Source organism: Salvelinus alpinus, chromosome 18 (assembly GCF_045679555.1).
Source record: "Salvelinus alpinus chromosome 18, SLU_Salpinus.1, whole genome shotgun sequence".
Taxonomy (NCBI): Eukaryota; Metazoa; Chordata; class Actinopteri; order Salmoniformes; family Salmonidae; genus Salvelinus; species Salvelinus alpinus.
Genome location: NC_092103.1, coordinates 11,154,333 through 11,172,613, shown reverse-complemented (window position 1 = coordinate 11,172,613; position 18,281 = coordinate 11,154,333). Strand labels below are relative to the sequence as shown.

Here is an 18,281-nt window from a genome sequence, read left to right as displayed (position 1 = left end):
AGCGTAGTGTCCAGAGCATGGAGGCGCTACCAGGAGACAGGCCAGTACATCAGGAGACGTGGAGGAGGCCGTAGGAGGGCAACAACCCAGCAGCAGGACCGCTACCTCCGCCTTTGTGCAAGGAGGAGCACTGCCAGAGCCCTGCAAAATGACCTCCAGCAGGCCACAAATGTGCATGTGTCAGCATATGGTCTCACAAGGGGTCTGAGGATCTCATCTCGGTACCTAATGGCAGTCAGGCTACCTCTGGCGAGCACATGGAGGGCTGTGCGGCCCCACAAAGAAATGCCACCCCACACCATGACTGACCCACCGCCAAACCGGTCATGCTGGAGGATGTTGCAGGCAGCAGAACATTCTCCACTGCGTCTCCAGACTCTGTCACGTCTGTCACATGTGCTCATGTGCTCAGTGTGAACCTGCTTTCATCTGTGAAGAGCACAGGGCGCCAGTGGCGAATTTGCCAATCTTGGTGTTCTCTGGCAAATGCCAAACGTCCTGCACGGTGCTGGGCTGTAAGCACAACCCCCACCTGTGGACGTCGGGCCCTCATACCACCCTCATGGAGTCTGTTTCTGACCGTTTGAGCAGACACATGCACATTTGTGGCCTGCTGGAGGTCATTTTGCAGGGCTCTGGCAGTGCACCTCCTTGCACAAAGGCGGAGGTAGCGGTCCTGCTGCTGGGTTGTTGCCCTCCTACGGCCTCCTCCATGTCTCCTGATGTACTGGCCTGTCTCCTGGTAGCGCCTCCATGCTCTGGACACTACGCTGACAGACACAGCAAACCTTTTTGCCACAGTTCGCATTGATGTGCCATCCTGGATGAACTGCACTACCTGAGCCACTTGTGTGGGTTCTAGACTCCGTCTCATGCTACCACTAGAGTGAGAGCACCGCCAGCATTCAAAAGTGACCAAAACATCAGCCAGGACGCATAGGAACTGAGAAGTGGTCTGTGGTCACCACCTGCAGAATCACTCCTTTTTTGGGGGTGTCTTGCTAATTGCCTATAATTTCCACCTTTTGTCTATTCCATGTGCACAACAGCATGTGAAATTTATTGTCAATCAGTGTTGCTTCCTAAGTGGACAGTTTGATTTCATAGAAGTGTGATTGACTTGGAGTTACATTGTGTTGTTTAAGTGTTCCCTTTATTTTTTTGAGCAGTGTATTATATTAGACACATTTACTGAGTAAAATATCTATGAGATGTCCAGTACATTGAGCTGATATGGCTTGCCCCAGTGTGAAAACCTAACTCCCAGTGAGTCCCCTAGGATAAGGTTTTAGTTTTCAGACTGGGCAGCACTGCAACAATCTCAGCTGGACCCAGCAGTGGACATCCCCCAAAGTAATCACCATTCTGGAGCTCAGCCACCTCAGACCCCATAGGGAGAGGATATGACAGACGGACGCTGAGGAGAAAAGCATTAGGCTACCTCACCAGCGGACAATAAAATCCCTCCTGCATTGGTTGGCATGAAGGATGGAATTGGTCCGGAACAGACCCCAAAACAATACACACACACATGCACATCGGCACACACACGCAGGGACACACACACGACTGCGCAAACACACACACACTGGCTGTGGTATAAGATGTATTGGAAGTGGCCTGCTCACAGCCAAGGCAGACCCTAGCAGTTTTAATGTGTTTGTGTCCAGCCTAAGTGCTCCAGCATATTACTGAAGACTGAATACAATACATCACCGCTTGGCTTGTCCTGTCTCTGGTCCAGCAATACAATACCTATAGTGCAAATACAATACCCTACCGCAGTGCAAATACGATACCCTACCGCAGTGCAAATACGATACCCTACTGCAGTGCAAATACATTACCCTACTGCAGTGCAAATACGATACCCTACCGCAGTGCAAATACAATACCCTACCGCAGTGCAAATACAATACCCTACCGCAGTGCAAATACGATACCCTACCGCAGTGCAAATACAATACCCTACCGCAGTGCAAATACATTACCCTACCGTAGTGCAAACACATTACCCTACCGCAGTGCAAATACAATACCCTACTGCGGTGCAAATAAATTACCCTACCGCGGTGCAAATACATTACCCTACTGCAGTGCAAATACAATACCCTACCGCAGTGCAAATACATTACCCTACTGCAGTGCAAATACGATACCCTACTGCAGTGCAAATACAATACCCTACTGCAGTGCAAATACAATACCCTACTGCAGTGCAAATACAATACCCTACCGCAGTGCAAATACATTACCCTACTGCAGTGCAAATACGATACCCTACTGCAGTGCAAATACGATACCCTACTGCAGTGCAAATACAATACCCTACCGTAGTGCAAATACAATACCCTACCGCAGTGCAAACACATTACCCTACCGCAGTGCAAACACATTACCCTACCGCAGTGCAAATACAATACCCTACCGCAGTGCAAATACATTACCCTACCGCAGTGCAAATACATTACCCTACTGCAGTGCAAATACAATACCCTACCGCAGTGCAAATACATTACCCTACCGCAGTGCAAATACATTACCCTACTGCAGTGCAAATACAATACCCTACCGCAGTGCAAATACATTACCCTACCGCAGTGCAAATACAATACCCTTCCGCAGTGCAAATACAATACATTCAGTATTTTCAGTGCTCTCATATAGAGGAGATGGTGAAACTTCAAAGAGACACTTGGTTATAATATGACTAATACTTTTCTGCTGTGGTCAGAGTTTGTGTGTGTGTGTGTGTGCGCTACATGTTTTTATCAAATTAAACCTCCGTTAGAACAGCAGCTCACATTAATGTAGTTAACTATAATGGGAATCATTTTAAGCCAATGACGTTAGTGTGGAATGGTTTCAAGCCAATGACATGTAGCAATCTTTGGGAGGGGGAATCCTGTTACGTCAATGACGTAGATTGGTGCATTATTTGGGCAGCAATAACTTTAAGCCATTGACATACTGTATCACATTGTTAGTGTCCAGTATGCTCTAACCCAATCTTAATCCAAGACCACCTGTTAATCTCGCTCTCTCTGCCTCTGCGTCCCCTCTGGCTTCCCTGTGACACTCCACTAGCCTCTGTCTCTATCAATCTATTAATCTGTTGGGCTGGAGTGATTATGCCCCTCTCTCTCTCTCTCTCTCTCTCTCTCTCTCTCATGCTCTCCCCCTCTCTCTCATGCTCTCCCCCTCGAGCAGCCTTCCAACCCCTCTTTCTCACTCTACCCTTTTCCCCTCTCTCCCTCCCTCTTATTCCCTCCCTCCATTCTCTCTCTCCTCTCCTATTAGACAGAGTTGTGTAACAAAGTGTGGTGCTGTGTGTTTAATCTGCCTTACACTAAGCCACCTCAGTCATGTGACTCCCTTAACTCGTCCCTGTCTGTCTGTGTGTTTTGCCATGCTGCCTTGTATTTTGGGAGGCTTGAGCAGACCTCTACTGAAGGAAACGTTGTTTATATTTTGTTTTGTCATTACTTGGACATTGATTGGATGTTGATGCCTGGGACTTGCCGATTTGTGGAATTGCATTGTTAGCAGACTGCTGTTACTGCACCTCTACAGTGATAGGGACATTGACTTTTAGGAATAACTTTTGGCATTTAGTTTGGACGTTACTGGGAAGTGGCTGGAACATTGGATATAATGTGGACTTATAAAAAATATATAAATATTTGATTAGTAGGTAAATGTTTTGATATATCTGATCCAGGGCTGAATGGTGACTGAGGACATACACACACAAGATGTGGAGAGGAAGTGTTGTCTTGATTGGATTAAGGATTTATATGTGATTATGTCATTCAGTGTCAAGTATTCTCTTCTTACCCTTGCGCGCGCGTGTGTGTGTCATCACACAGACATTTTCTGAGACTACTGATAGTTCTCACCACATAGACTTGACCAAATCAAGTATTATAAGGTTTCCTCTCACCCAGTGTAACTCTTTTCTCTCCTCCTACAGGTCTGAACCATGATGCTTTCCATCGAGGCTGTTTGATGCTGCTGCTGCTTGGGTAGAGCGGCTCGTTGAAACGACTCTCCGCCCCCCCCCGTTACCCCCACCCACCAGCCACCATGTTGATCAAGGAGTACCGGATCCCCATGCCCATGAGCGTGGAGGAGTACCGCATTGCCCAGCTCTACATGATCCAGGTGGGTGGTTGCTGGCTAGCATAGAAAATACAGCACACAGAATACATATACAGTTGAAGTCGGAAGTTTACATTCACCTTAGCCAAATGCATTTAAACTTCGTTTTTCACAATTCCTGACATTAAATCCTAGTCAAAATTATCTTTTTTAGGTCAGATAGGATCACCACTTTTATTTTAGGAACGTGAAATGTCAGAATAATAGTAGAGAGAAGGATTTAGTTCAGCTTTTATTTCTTTCATCACATTCCCAGTGGGTCAGAAGTTTACATACACTCAATCAGTATTTGGTAGCATTGCCTTTAAATTGTTTAACTTGGGTCAAACGTTTCGGGTAGCCTTCCACAAGCTTCCCACAATAAGTTGGGTGAATTTTGGCCCATTCCTCCTGACATAGCTGGTGTAACTGAGTCAGGTTTATAGGCCTTCTTGCTCGCACACGCTTTTTCAGTTCTGCCCACAAATTTTCTATAGGATTGAGGTCAGGGCGTTGTGATGGCCACTCCAATACCTTGACTTTGTTGTCCTTAAGCCATTTTGACACAACTTTGGAAGTATGCTTGGGTCTTCCAAATGGGTCTTCCATTTGGAAGACCCATTTGCGACCAAGCTTTAACTTCCTGACTGATGCTTCAATATATCCACATAAGTTCCTACCTCATGATGCCATCTATTTTGTGAAGTGCACCAGTCCCTCCTGCAGCAAAGCACCCCCACAACATGATGCTGCCACCCCCGTGCTTCACTTTTTTTTCTGAGGTCTTGGCTGATTTCTTTTGATTTTCCCATGATGTCAAGCAAAGAAGCACTGAGTTTGAAGGTAGGCCTTGAAATACATCCACAGGTACACCTCCAATTGAGTCAAATGATGTCAATTAGCCTATCAGAAGCTTCTAAAGCCATGACATCATTTTCTGGAATTTTCCAAGCTGTTTAAAGGCACAGTCAACATAGTGTATGTAAACTTCTGACCCACTGTAATTGTGATACAGTGAATTATAAGTGAAATAATCTGTCTAAACAATTGTTGGAAAAATTACTTGTCATGCACAAAGTAGATGTCCTAACCGACTAGACAAAACTATAGTTTGTTATCAAGAAATTTGTGGAGTGGTTGAAAAACAAGTTTTAATGACTCCAACCTAAGTGTATGTAAACTTCCGACTTCAACTGTATCATGTAGCATAGTATTGCATGGCTAACATGCGTCAATCAGGATACAATACCTAGCATAGCATGGCTAACACACTGCATGCAGAATACAACATATAGCACATCACGTAGCATTTACAGAATATAACATCGTCCTAAAACAGTGGTCTAGGTCAGAGAGTCATCATATTGTTGCTGTGACCCAGAAGCCCTACTGACCCTAGATCAGGTGTTAGGTGGTGAGGTGAGCTGTGTGTGTTCTTGCTTGCGCATGTGTGTGTGTTTGTGTGTGTGTGTAACATGGTGTCTGGTTGTGTTCATGGTTCAGGTCACCAGTTTAATGTGAGCTTTCTAAGGCCAGCTGGCTCTCCATATGCTTGTCTCCAATGTTTTGCGTACAGTCTCTCTTCTCTCTCTAGAGGAGGAAAATATTAGCACGTTGGTTTCGGGGATACGAACCCACGGTACAGTAGCTACTTTTGAAGAGCAGATCTTTCCTAGGACAGTCGCAGCCAACCAGTGATGTGACTTCAGGACATTATCCTAGAGGATTATGGGTGATTAGGTCACCTGGTGACCCCTGACGGAATACAGTCTGCTAGACCAACACTTGATGAAGCTCCATGTGCTGCCTGTTTTAATGTTAATGTAAACGTTGTAAACCTTACCCACATCTCTCCTCTGGGGCAGCGTCACAGCTGAGCGGTTGGTAGCCATGGTAACCAGTGACATCAGCAGCAGCGTGGCAGTGGCTGCCGTCATTTGTTTGCAATGAGAATAAAAGACAGAGAGAGGGAAGGTGATTGGGGGAAGCAGATAAAGGGGGCACGGAAGGGAAACGGAAAGAGGGAGACTTACAGAGGAACGGGCAGAGACTGATGGAAAGAGACAAAAAAGAAAGAGAGAGGCAGAAATTGAGATGGAGGGAAATGGAGAAAGAAAAGTCAAAATGATGCAGCCAGTGTTTCCATGACAATGTTACACTGCTGATTTTGCAGTGGTGGAAAAAGTACCCAATTGTCATACTTGAGTAAAAGTAAAGATGCCTTAATAGAAAATGACTTAAGTAAAAGTGATTCACCCAATAAAATCCTACTTGAGAAAAAAATATTTGGTTTTAAATACACTTAAGTACCAAAAGTAAATGTAATTACTCAAATATACTTAAGTATCAAAAGTAAAAGTATAATTTCAAATTCCTTATATTAAGCAAACAGACAGCACCATTTTCTTGTTTTTTTATATTTACGGATAGCCAGGGGATGCTCCAACACTCAGACATCATTTAGAAACGAAGCATGTCTTTAGTGAGTCTGCCAGTTCACAGGCAGTAGGGATGACCAGAGATGTTTTTGATACATGTGTGAATTAGAATATTTTCCTTTCCTGCTAAGCATTCAAAATGTAACAAGTACTTTTGGGTGTCAGGGAAAATGTATGGAGTAAAAAGTACATACTTTTCTTTAGGAATGTAGTAAAGTAAAAAAAAATATAAATAGTAAAGTAAAGATACCCCAAAAAACTACTTAAGTAAAAATACTTGAAAGTACTACTTAAGTACTTTACACCAGTGTGATTTGGTTATCTCCTCGATTGGAGTGTGTGTGGTGTGTGTGTATGTATGTATGTGGGTGTGCCAAATTAGAGACTAAACACAGGGAGAAAAGAGGACAACAGACAGTAGGATGGAGAGCCACCTTATGGTGGTCCTATTCAGTATGTCCATTGAAAGACTGGAGAGCTGTAATGTGGACTGTGCTTCATATGATGTATATAATTGGTACGTATTGATACATTACGGTCACTTATTGGTCACATACTAGGTCGACACACACCTGGTTTCCTTGGGCTGAAGTAAGCATTTGTATGGCTGGAAGAGACTGACTCTGCAGTGTAGACCTTGAGGACCTGTTTCATGCTAACTTTGTGTGTGTGTGTTTGTGTGTCTTTTTGCTAACCTTGCGGTATCATATAAAATATTCAGCGGTAACTGGGGCCCAGCAGAAATCAGACCTCAGCAAAGCCAAGACATTACTATTCCTGTGGTACTCTCGGTCTCCGCTGCCCTCTCAGCTTCCAGCCCAGCACAGCATGCCACCATTACTCACACTCATTTCTCTCCATATTTCTCTCTTTCTATCTTTCCCGGGCTGACCCTCCCTGTCCCTCCATGCATGTCTTCAGGCTCAGATACTGTAACCAAGGAACTCTCTTTTGGCTCCCGGGACATTTTCTTTTGTCTTTTCTTTCTTCTTTTTTTAACTTCTTATCTATATGTCCTTGGTGCCTGGGCTTTACTGTTCCTCTCAGCACAAAACTTTCAATCTTCAGGCAGATTCCTGGAAACACTCTTTTCACACTTTTCTGTCCATTACATTGTTTTTCTCACGTTCAACACTTCTCTGTCCTTCACCCTTGCCAGCACCATGTCATAGACGGAAGTACTTTGGGCATCTCAGTAGTTTAAAGTGGCTTCCTCACCTCCTTTTCTCCCTCTGCACTGCTGTCAATGTCAAACCACTGGACAAGTGAAAGCAGATTCCTAGTAGGCTTCCTAACATGTCGCTTTTCCCCACCTACAGTGGGGAGAACAAGTATTTGATACACTGACGATTTTGCAGGTTTTCCTACTTACAAAGCATTTAGAGGTCTGTAATTTTTATCATAGGTACACTTCAACTGTGAGAGAAGGAATCTAAAACAAAAATCCAGAAAATCACATTGTATGATTTTTAAGTAATTAATTGGCATTTTATTGCATGACATAAGTATTTGATACATCAGAAAAGCAGAACTTAATATTTGGTACAGAAACCTTAGTTTGCAATTACAGAGATCATACGTTTCCTGTAGTTCTTGACCAGGTTTGCACACACTGCAGCAGGGATTTTGGCCCACTCCTCCATACAGACCTTCTCCAGATCCTTCAGGTTTCGGGGCTGTCGCTGGGCAATACGGACTTTCGGCTCCCTCCAAAGATTTTCTATTGGGTTCAGGTCTGGAGACTGGCTAGGCCACTCCAGGACCTTGAGATGCTTCTTACGGAGCCACTCCTTAGTTGCCCTGGCTGTGTGTTTCGGGTCGTTGTCATGCTGGAAGACCCAGCCACGACCCATCTTCAATGCTCTTACTGAGGGAAGGAGGTTGTTGGTCAAGATCTCGCGATACATGGCCCCATCCATCCTCTCCTCAATACGGTGCAGTTGTCCTGTCCCCTTTGCAGAAAAGCATCCCCAAAGAATGATGTTTCCACCTCCATGCTTCACGGTTGGGATGGTGTTCTTGGGGTTGTACTCATCCTTCTTCTTCCTCCAAACACGGTGAGTGGAGTTTAGACCAAAAAGCTCTATTTTTGTCTCATCAGACCACATGACCTTCTCCCATTCCTCCTCTGGATCATCCAGATGGTCATTGGCAAACTTCAGACGGGCCTGGACATGCGCTGGCTTGAGCAGGGGGACCTTGCGTGCGCTGCAGGATTTTAATCCATGACGGCGTAGTGTGTTACTAATGGTTTTCTTTGAGACTGTGGTCCCAGCTCTCTTCAGGTCATTGACCAGGTCCTGCCGTGTAGTTCTGGGCTGATCCCTCACATTCCTCATGATCATTGATGCCCCACAAGGTGAGATCTTGCATGGAGCCCCAGACCGAGGGTGATTGACCGTCATCTTGAACTTCTTCCATTTTCTAATAATTGTGCCAACAGTTGTTGCCTTCTCACCAAGCTGCTTGCCTATTGTCCTGTAGCCCATCCCAGCCTTGTACAGGTCTACAATTTATCCCTGATGTCCTTACACAGCTCTCTGGTCTTGGCCATTGTGGAGAGGTTGGAGTCTGTTTGATTGAGTGTGTGGACAGGTGTCTTTTATACAGGTAACGAGTTCAAACAGGTGCAGTTAATACAGGTAATGAGTGGAGAACAGGAGGGCTTCTTAAAGAAAAACTAACAGGTCTGTGAGAGCCGGAATTCTTACTGGTTGGTAGGTGATCAAATACTTATGTCATGCAATAAAATGCAAATTAATTACTTAAAAATCATACAATGTGATTTTCTGGATTTTTGTTTTAGATTCCGTCTCTCACAGTTGAAGTGTACCTATGATAAAAATGACAGACCTCTACATGCTTTGTAAGTAGGAAAACCTGCAAAATCGGCAGTGTATCAAATACTTGTTCTCCCCACTGTATGTCACGTTTTCAAAGAGGAGATGAGGAAAGGAACAGACCTGGGTTCAAATACATGCATATTTAATGAATTGTTATTTAAATACAAATGTTCTGTTCATTTGAGTATTTTTTTAACATTGACATTTTAGTCATTTAGAAGACACTCCCCACTGGGTACATCACGTCATTTCAACGTGAACATTTTGTTCATATTTGGTTGAGACGTTGATCAATGAGATTTCAACCTCTATTCACCCACTCAAAAAGACAGAAGTTTGTTGAATTCCTAATGGGTTATCACTATGCTTTCAACCATCTAAAAATACAACCAAATTCCAATGGGACTACAATGTCAAATATTTATGCAACAACTTAATGTGTTATCACTGTGCTTCATCTAATAGCACAACTAAATGAACCGGATTGCAGTTGAGATTACATTCATTCAAAGTACAGTGCAATGATCAATACTGTTCAAGAGTGTGCTCACATTTTTATGGCAATTGTGAAGATCTCCACAGACCTGTGACCTTTGCATGCTATTTTGAACATGCACACTTTCTATGATTACATAAAAATACATTGATAGTTACATCGGGCTAACATCAAAATGTGGCCATGGATGTATTTGTATTAAGAATCCCAATTAGATGCTGCCAAGGCAGCAGCTACTCTTCCTGGGTTCCAAACACATTAAGGCACTTGGATCACACATAAAACAAAAGATAAAACAGTGTATCATATAATATTGTTACACCACTACATATCTACAATACAAAATGAGTGATACCACTATACAACAATATTACAATATACGTGTATGTAGATTGCGTGTGCTAGCGACAGTCTGCGTATGTGTGTGTCTGTATCCGTGTGTGTGTGTGTGTGTGTCTCTTTACAGTCCCCGCTGTTCCATAAGGTGTATTTTTATCATTTTTTTCCAAATCTGATTCTACTGCTTGCATTAGTTACTTGATGTGGAATATAGTTCCATGTAGTTATGGCTCTATGTAGTACTGTGCACCACCCATAGTCTGTTCTGGACTTGGGGATTGTGAAGAGACCTCTGGCCGCATGTCTTGTGGGGTATGCATGGGGTGTCTGTGCTGTGTGCTAGTAGTTTAAACAGACAGCTCGGTGCATTCAGCTTGTCGACACTTCTTACAAAAACAAGTTTTTTGAGCCATGAGAGATTGACATTCATATCATTAATGTTAGCTCTCCGTGTACATTTAAGGGCCAGCCGTGCTGCCCTGTTCTGAGCCAGTTGTAATTTTCTCTTTGTAGCACCTGACCACACGACTGAACAGTAGTCCAGGTGTGACAAAACTAGGGCCTGTAGGACCAGACTTGTTGATAGTGTTGTTGAGAAGGCAGAGTAGCGTTTTATTATGGACAGACTTCTCCCCATCTTAGCTACTGTTGTATCGACATGTTTTGACCATGACAGTTTACAATCTAGGGTTACTCCAAACGGTTTACTAAGGGTTGGTAACAGGCTGATTGGTCGGCTATTTGAGCCAGTAAAGGGGGCTTTACTATTCTTAGGTAGCGGAATGACTTTTGCTTCCCTTCAGGCTTGAGGGCACACAAGCCTGAAGATATCACAAGATATGTAAGATATGGCAAATAGGAGTGGCAATATCATCCGCTATTATTCTCAGTAATTTTCCATCCAAGTTGTCAGACCCTGGTGGCTTGTCATTGTTGATCGACAACAATAATTATTTCACCTCTTCCACACTCACTTTACAGAATTCTAAATTACAATGCTTGTCTTTCATTATTTGATAAGTTATACTTGGATGTGTAGTGTCAGCGTTTGTTGCTGGCATGTTATGCCTAAATTCTTGCCAATTAAAAAAATCATTAGAGTAATTGGCAATATCAGTGGGTTTTGTGATCATGAGCCATCTGAGTCAGTGAATGATGGTGCTGAGTTTGCCTTTTTGCACAAAATGTAATTTAAGGTGCTCTAGAGCTTTTTTTATTGCAATTCTTCATATAATTTATCTTTGTTTCATAGTATAGTTTGTTCTTCTTTTTATTCAGTTTAGTCACATGATTTTTCAATTTGCAGTACATTTGCCAATCGGTTGTGCAGCTAGACTTATTTGCCATTCCTTTTGCCTCATCCCTCTCAACCATACAATTTTTCAATTCCTCATCAATCCACTGGGATAAAAAATGTTTTACAGTCATTTTCATAATTGGTGCATGCTTATTAGTAACTGGAATAAGCAATTTCATAAGTGTGTCAAGTGCAGCATCTGGTTGCTCCTCATTACACACCACAGAACAACAAAATATTTACATCAACAACATAGGAATCATTACAAAACTTATTGTATGACCTCTTATACACTTTGGTTTTCCTAGATATATTGTGATCACTGCATCCGATGGAATGGGACACTGCTTTCAAGCTCATTTCTGTAACGTTAGTGAAGATGTGATCAATACGTGTTGATGATTTCATTCCTGTGCTGTTTGTAACTACCCTGGTAGATTTACTGATGTGAGCAGCTTGATGAAAGCCAGTCAATATTTAAAATCACCCAGAAAATATACCTCTGTTGATATCACATATACATTATCAAGCATTTCACACATGTTATCGAGACACCAACTGTTAGCACTTGGTGGCTATAGCAGCTTCCTTACAAGAATGGGCTTTAGGTGAGGCAGATGAACCTGTAGCCATATGACTTCAACAGTATTTAACATGAGATCCTCTCTAATCTTTACAGGAATGTGGTACTGAATATAAACAGCAACACCTCCACCATTGGCATTTCTGTCTTTTCTGTAGATGTTATAACCATGTATTGCTACCACTGTATCATTAAAGGTATTATCTAAGTGAGTTTCAGAGATAGTCAGAATATAAATGGCATCTGTTAATAACAAGCAAGTTATTCATTTCATGAACCTTGTTTATTGAGCTACATATTTTACTGTGGGCTATTTCTAGCACTTTTCTGGGATGCTTGCTTAATTTCATTGCTTTACTGGGAAGCTTAGCAGAAGTAGACATGCTCATGTTATTTATGTTAGTGCAGGGTGAGCTGCACACAGTGGACTTCCTGCTAGGGCACACCGCCTCAGTGCTAGCAGCATACCGCTGGTCTGTAGGCACGTGATTACTGCATACAATAGCGGTAGCATCAGCAGAGGCATTCAGGGCAGTCAGAGGGACATAAATTAGGTTACTTACATTGTGTCTACCAACACCCCTGGTATAATGTACATTTGCCTAAGCATTATGACAACTCAGTGACACAATGGTAGGGATTAACTGAGCTGGGCTTGGGTCATTGATAAGTCATTGTCTCAATGCAGCCTTATAATGCTGTGAAATGATCCAGGAACCCAAATTATTCGGGTGGATCCCATCCTCCTTATAAAACATGTTTTGTTTCCAAAAGGTATTGGAATTGTCAACAAAAGTTACACCCATTGAACTGCAATAATCACTTAGCCAGTTGTGAAGAGAGAGAGTCCTGCTAAAGCGTTCAATGCCACGATTCAGAGAGGGCACAGGGCCAGATATGATGAGTCTTTTATTAGTGTCTAGCAGGGAATCAATCAATCAGCTCTTTAAAATCCAGTTTCAACTGTTCAGAGCTGCCTTCATAATGTCATTAAAACCCACATGGACTACGATAGAATCGATTTCCATGTCCTGGCGTAGTACATTCGGGAGCAACTTAGTAATGCCATTTACTCAAGCCCCGGGATAGGACATTGTTTTTGCACTAGGAACTGTCACATGTCTTAATATGGAGCTGCCCCAAATCACGGCTGGCGAGAAATGTTACTAATTTTAAAGTTCAATATATAGTGTTACATTAATTTGTAAGAGCCATAACTTTAGGCTATTTTTTGTATAACAAAAGTATTATTGAATTGTGTTTGGTTGACAACGCAACCAAATAACATTTAAAGAATGTCTAATTCTTGGATAATTTCATCTGACCCACTGGCTTAATCCTATTCTTTAACTTTTATTTTTGGTTTAGTTGGAGACATGAAACCAACATAGAATTTGTAACTTGTTGACATGTTAATAAGCTATTTACTGTATTGCTAAAGTGATATTGAACTGTGTTTGGTTGTCAATGCAACCAAATATTAACATGTAAAGTGCTTTTAAAGATTGATTTGATTAGATTGTGGATTGAGATGGAGACGTGAATCCAAAATATCAATGATTAATTTGTAGACAAACTGGAATTAAAGCCAGAGGAACAGATGGAACTATGCAAGCAGGTTCCATGTTATCCAGAATCCTTGGGACGTCCCAACTTTGACGTTCCCCATTGAAGTTGAAATTGAAAATGGTTAAGGTTGAAACATCACATCACAGTTGTATGGCAAATAGAAATAGATGTTCTTCAGAGACAGATGGGAGGGGTTGAGGGTAGCTGAAGGATGGGACTAAAAACGAACAAAAGAGAATTATTGTAAAATCTACTGTTTGTAAAATGTATATTGTATGTATACGCTGGAAGTAGAAGCATAAGTGTTGGTTTCAATTAGGGGAGGGGTGGTAGGGTTAGCGGAAAATAATAACGGGGGGAAAAATGGCTTAAGGTTGGGATTAAGGTTAGGGTAGGGGTTTGGGTTTAGGGTAGGGACGTCCCAAGGCTCCCTGATAGCACTAACCATCCAAGTAGAAGATACATCTCCTTCAAAGGTTGATATTTTGTTGTGCTGACAACCAAACACAATTCCATTTCTAGTTTGTCTACAAATGAATATTTCCTATGTTGGATTCATGTCTCCATCTCAACCAAAAATCGGTGTTAAAGAATAGGACTAAATCTAATCTAGTCAAACTTTTAAAGGTGCACAAAACGCTCTGCCATTTCCTGGTTGCTAAAATTCTAATAGTTTGCCTAATTTAGTGTAGAGAATCAGTGTACCATCTAAACCGCTGTGAAATATATTGACATGGAAAATACATAATATGACCTGTTTGTATGTCTGTATGGTCAAAAAACTATACCACTCCCGCGTCTAGCTAGGACTCCTCCCCCCCCCGAAGGCCCAACTTCCTGCCTTTATCCTAACACACTTACCACAGTACAATGAATGGGCAAGGGGGGGGGGGGCAAAAACTAAGTTACACTAACAACAAATGAATACATCTCAATCAGGTAAATATAAATCATAAAGGTACGTACCTAATATTTCATCATATACATTCATATATTTACACAAATGTACATGGAGCTCTGTATGTTCTGTCTTTTATACAAATATGTCCAAATCGGCTCGAACACAGATAACAGACAGAACAGGTAGAGGGCAGAACACACACGGATCCCCTACCAAATCAAACCCACCCCAACCCCTCCTCCATGCTCTAATAGAGCCCCACCCCAAAGCCAGACTTAAAGCAGACATGATATACAATGAGTAATATATTCCAATAGTAAAAAAATACAAAGGTATTATAAGACAAAGTAAAAAAAAAAAAGTAAACTAGTTGTATTTTAAAATAAAAAATATTCTTAATTTGAAATGTCTTTGAAAGTAATTGAAATACCCTAAATAGTATTTGAATTTCTGGAGAGGAAATCACTTTAGACCATTGAGATGATCCCCACCTAGACACTCTCTTACTTCCTTTCTTTCTCTAACTGACGCCTTCTGTTCTGCCCTCGAGGCAACAATTCTCAGGCACAGATATCTCCCTCTCTCTCTCCATATCTCTCTCCCTCTCTCTCCCTTCTGCTGTGGGGGAACACAATTGATGATGGGCAGCTCAACCATGGACTCTGTGCATGCATGTGTGTTTGGTCGGGTGTGTTTGTGTGTGTCAGGGCTGGCGTGATGTGACCTGTCAGCGCTGTAATGAAGTGCTGGTCTGCTGCTCCCGCAGTGTGAGCACACACAGCCACGTGCCTGTGTGTGCGTGTGTGATCCAGCATTAGATTTCTCCCTTGGGGCTGTATCAAAACTAATGTCACATTTCCTTATTAGAGTCTTTGCACCAAATCTGTTTCCAGACCCTGGTCTTCCAGTACTCTCAACAGCACACATATTTGGTGTAGCCCTGGACATACACACCACATTCAACTCATTGAGGAGTTGATGATTAGTTGACAAGTTGAATCAGGTGTGCTTGTCCAGGGTTACAATAAAATGGGTACTTTTGGGGGGTACTTGAGGACCAGGGTTGGGAACCACTGCTGCGCAGTACACTGACTGAGTCCCTAACCAGACACTCTCTGAGCTTCCACTCATATTATGGAGAGTTTCCACTCATATTAAGCAACAATTACTCCATTCCCTGTGGTAGAGGCCTTCAGAGGGGAGGGGAGGGTAATGTAAGGCCCTCAGTTCTGCTCCTATATTAGATTACATACTAAATGACTGCAATTTCCGAGCTGTTCCACCGCCTCTTATGACCTTCACTCCTCACCACTCCCTAAAACCCCATCTCACATCTACAGAAGGCGAGAGAGGGTGCGTCCCAAATGGCATCCTATTCCCTATATAGAGCACTACTTCTGACCAGGGCGCATAGGGCTCCATTTAGGAAACAGCCTTAGTGAGGCCTGGAGGCTACGTTGGAATAATGGGAATTCTGCTGGTGTGATGGGTGACCTAGCTTCTGTTGGATTAACCAGACCCTGTGAGATCAATCTGCTACAGTTTCCCAGCTTGACTGCCGTATTATGCCCTGTTAGGTCTGATGCTTCTTCAGACCTGGTTCTGGCCCAAATGGCACCCTATTCCCTATTTAGTGCACTACTTTTGACCAGGGTCCATTGAAAGTAGTGCACTATAGGGAATAGGGTGCCATTTCAGACACAAACTTGTGGTCTCAGAGACCGTATCTAAGTCCGAGTGGTGTGTTACTGTGTACCTCCCCACATGAGTAGAATAAAACACTGGCTAACTTACGGGGTCTGACATCTGTCTCCTAGTCTACCAGTGCCAGGGTAGACAGTACACTCTTAGAAAAAAGGGTGCTATCTAGAACCTAAAATGTTTTTTCGGCTGTCCCCATAGGAGAACCCTTTGAAGAACCCTTTTTGGTTCCATGTAGGACCCTTTTCCACAGGGGGTGTAGGAGTGCCTTAGGAATTGAGAGGAGCAATCTCTTCACACACACATAAACAGACAGTCGCATGCAAGCATGCGCACACACACACACACACACACACACACACACACACACACACACTGGTAGCAGCTGAGACATGTAACAGTGCTAGTCGGGAAGGGAAAGTTGCATGATAGTCAATATGCAGCGTATTGATTACTGCAGTAGCAGTCCGTACAGTGCAGCAACTGACTAGAACTCCCTCCCTCATTCATTCTGTCTCTCTTTCTCTCTCCTCTCTCTCCTCTCCATCTGACTCTTATTTTTCTCTCTGTCTCTCTCTCTCTTACTCGCTTTCTCTCTCTCTCTCTCTCTCCCTCTCTCCTCTTCCTCCTCTATGAGGAAAGATGAAAGCTAATACACCACCAGACTGCCAGGAGAGGAAGAGGAGGAGAGAGAGCAGGAGGGAGGAAGGAAAAAGGGACTGGAGTCAGGAGGAGTGACAGGGAGAGGTTTTATTTGGGGGAGGGGAATATTTTGACGTGGCAGCCATTTTTCTCCTAACTCACCACTTTGGTCATCATTATGATTAGAATTCATTCAGCTTTGAGACGAGGATGAAGTCTTGTGTGTGTGTGTGTATGCATGTGTGTACGCTGCAACCAGTTCCACTGAAAAGCAGGCCCTGACTCCTCCGTTCTTCTTCTTTCCACTCCTCTTGCAGAAGAAGAGCCGAGAGGAGAGTTGTGGTGAGGGCAGTGGGGTGGAGATCCTAGAGAACAAGCCGTATGAGGATGGTCCAGGCGGGTCGGGACAGTACACACACAAGGTGTACCACATCGGGAAACACATCCCCTCGTGGTTCTGCTCCATCCTGCCTCAGGCTGCTCTACGCGTGGAAGAGGAGTCCTGGAACGCCTACCCATACACACGCACACGGTGAGAGACAACACACACATACAGATGTAGGATCTTAATTTGAGCCAGTTTGCTACAGATCAAATTTTATGACCAATTTATGCAGAAATCTAGGTATTTCCAAAGGGTTCACATACTTTTTCTTGCCACTATATGTACACACACTTACATCATTACACACACACAAATGTGTGTCCCTGAGGCCCGGAGTTGTGCATCTCTACCCTAGACCCCTACCTTACACGCCTATACAAATACAAGATGTAAAAGTGACATTCTCCTAAAGCTTCCTCCCCCCTTCTCCCCTCTTTCCACCTCACGCATCCCACTCTCTCTCTCCCGCTCCCCCACTCTCTCTCATTCTCTCTCTCTCTCCCCTTCCTCTCTCTCTCTCCAGGTATACCTGTCCATTTGTAGAGAAGTTCTCCATAGACATTGAGACGTATTATAAACCTGACACAGGGACCCAAGAGTGCTTCAATCTGTCATCAGCAGAAAAAAGAACAAGGACTATAGGTATGGCACACACACACACACACACACACACACACACACACACACACACACACACACACACACACACACACACACACACACACACAAACAAGCCTACACGCCTTCTCAAGCCTACTGTTCTCAGTCTGTCTGTCTGGTCTTCATGGATTTCAGAGAGCAGTCAGCAAATCGCTGTTTCACACACACTGTGGTCTTTAAGATGCAGACAGCGTGTGTTCCGTCCTATGCTGCTGCTAGTGTGTGTGAGTGTGAGCTGCTGGCTGGCTTAATACTGCAGCGCCACTCCCACAGTGCAGTGTGTGATA

At 43.3% G+C, this 18,281-nt stretch overlaps 1 protein-coding gene across 8 annotated transcripts in view; it reads left to right on the top strand.

Moving 5' to 3' along the window:
- Nucleotides 1-18,281, top strand: part of LOC139543699 (membrane-associated phosphatidylinositol transfer protein 2-like) — a 76,366-nt gene that overhangs the window by 23,546 nt on the left and 34,539 nt on the right. For all 8 annotated transcript variants that reach the window (XR_011668749.1, XM_071350027.1, XM_071350033.1 and 5 more), the window contains 3 exons: nucleotides 3,974-4,164; nucleotides 17,267-17,481; nucleotides 17,858-17,976. Coding sequence is in view for 7 of the 8 variants with exons in the window: in XM_071350027.1 (XP_071206128.1) it covers nucleotides 4,087-4,164; nucleotides 17,267-17,481; nucleotides 17,858-17,976 (412 nt within the window). In the remaining variant the exon portion in view is untranslated. The remainder of the gene's footprint in view (nucleotides 1-3,973; nucleotides 4,165-17,266; nucleotides 17,482-17,857; nucleotides 17,977-18,281) is intronic.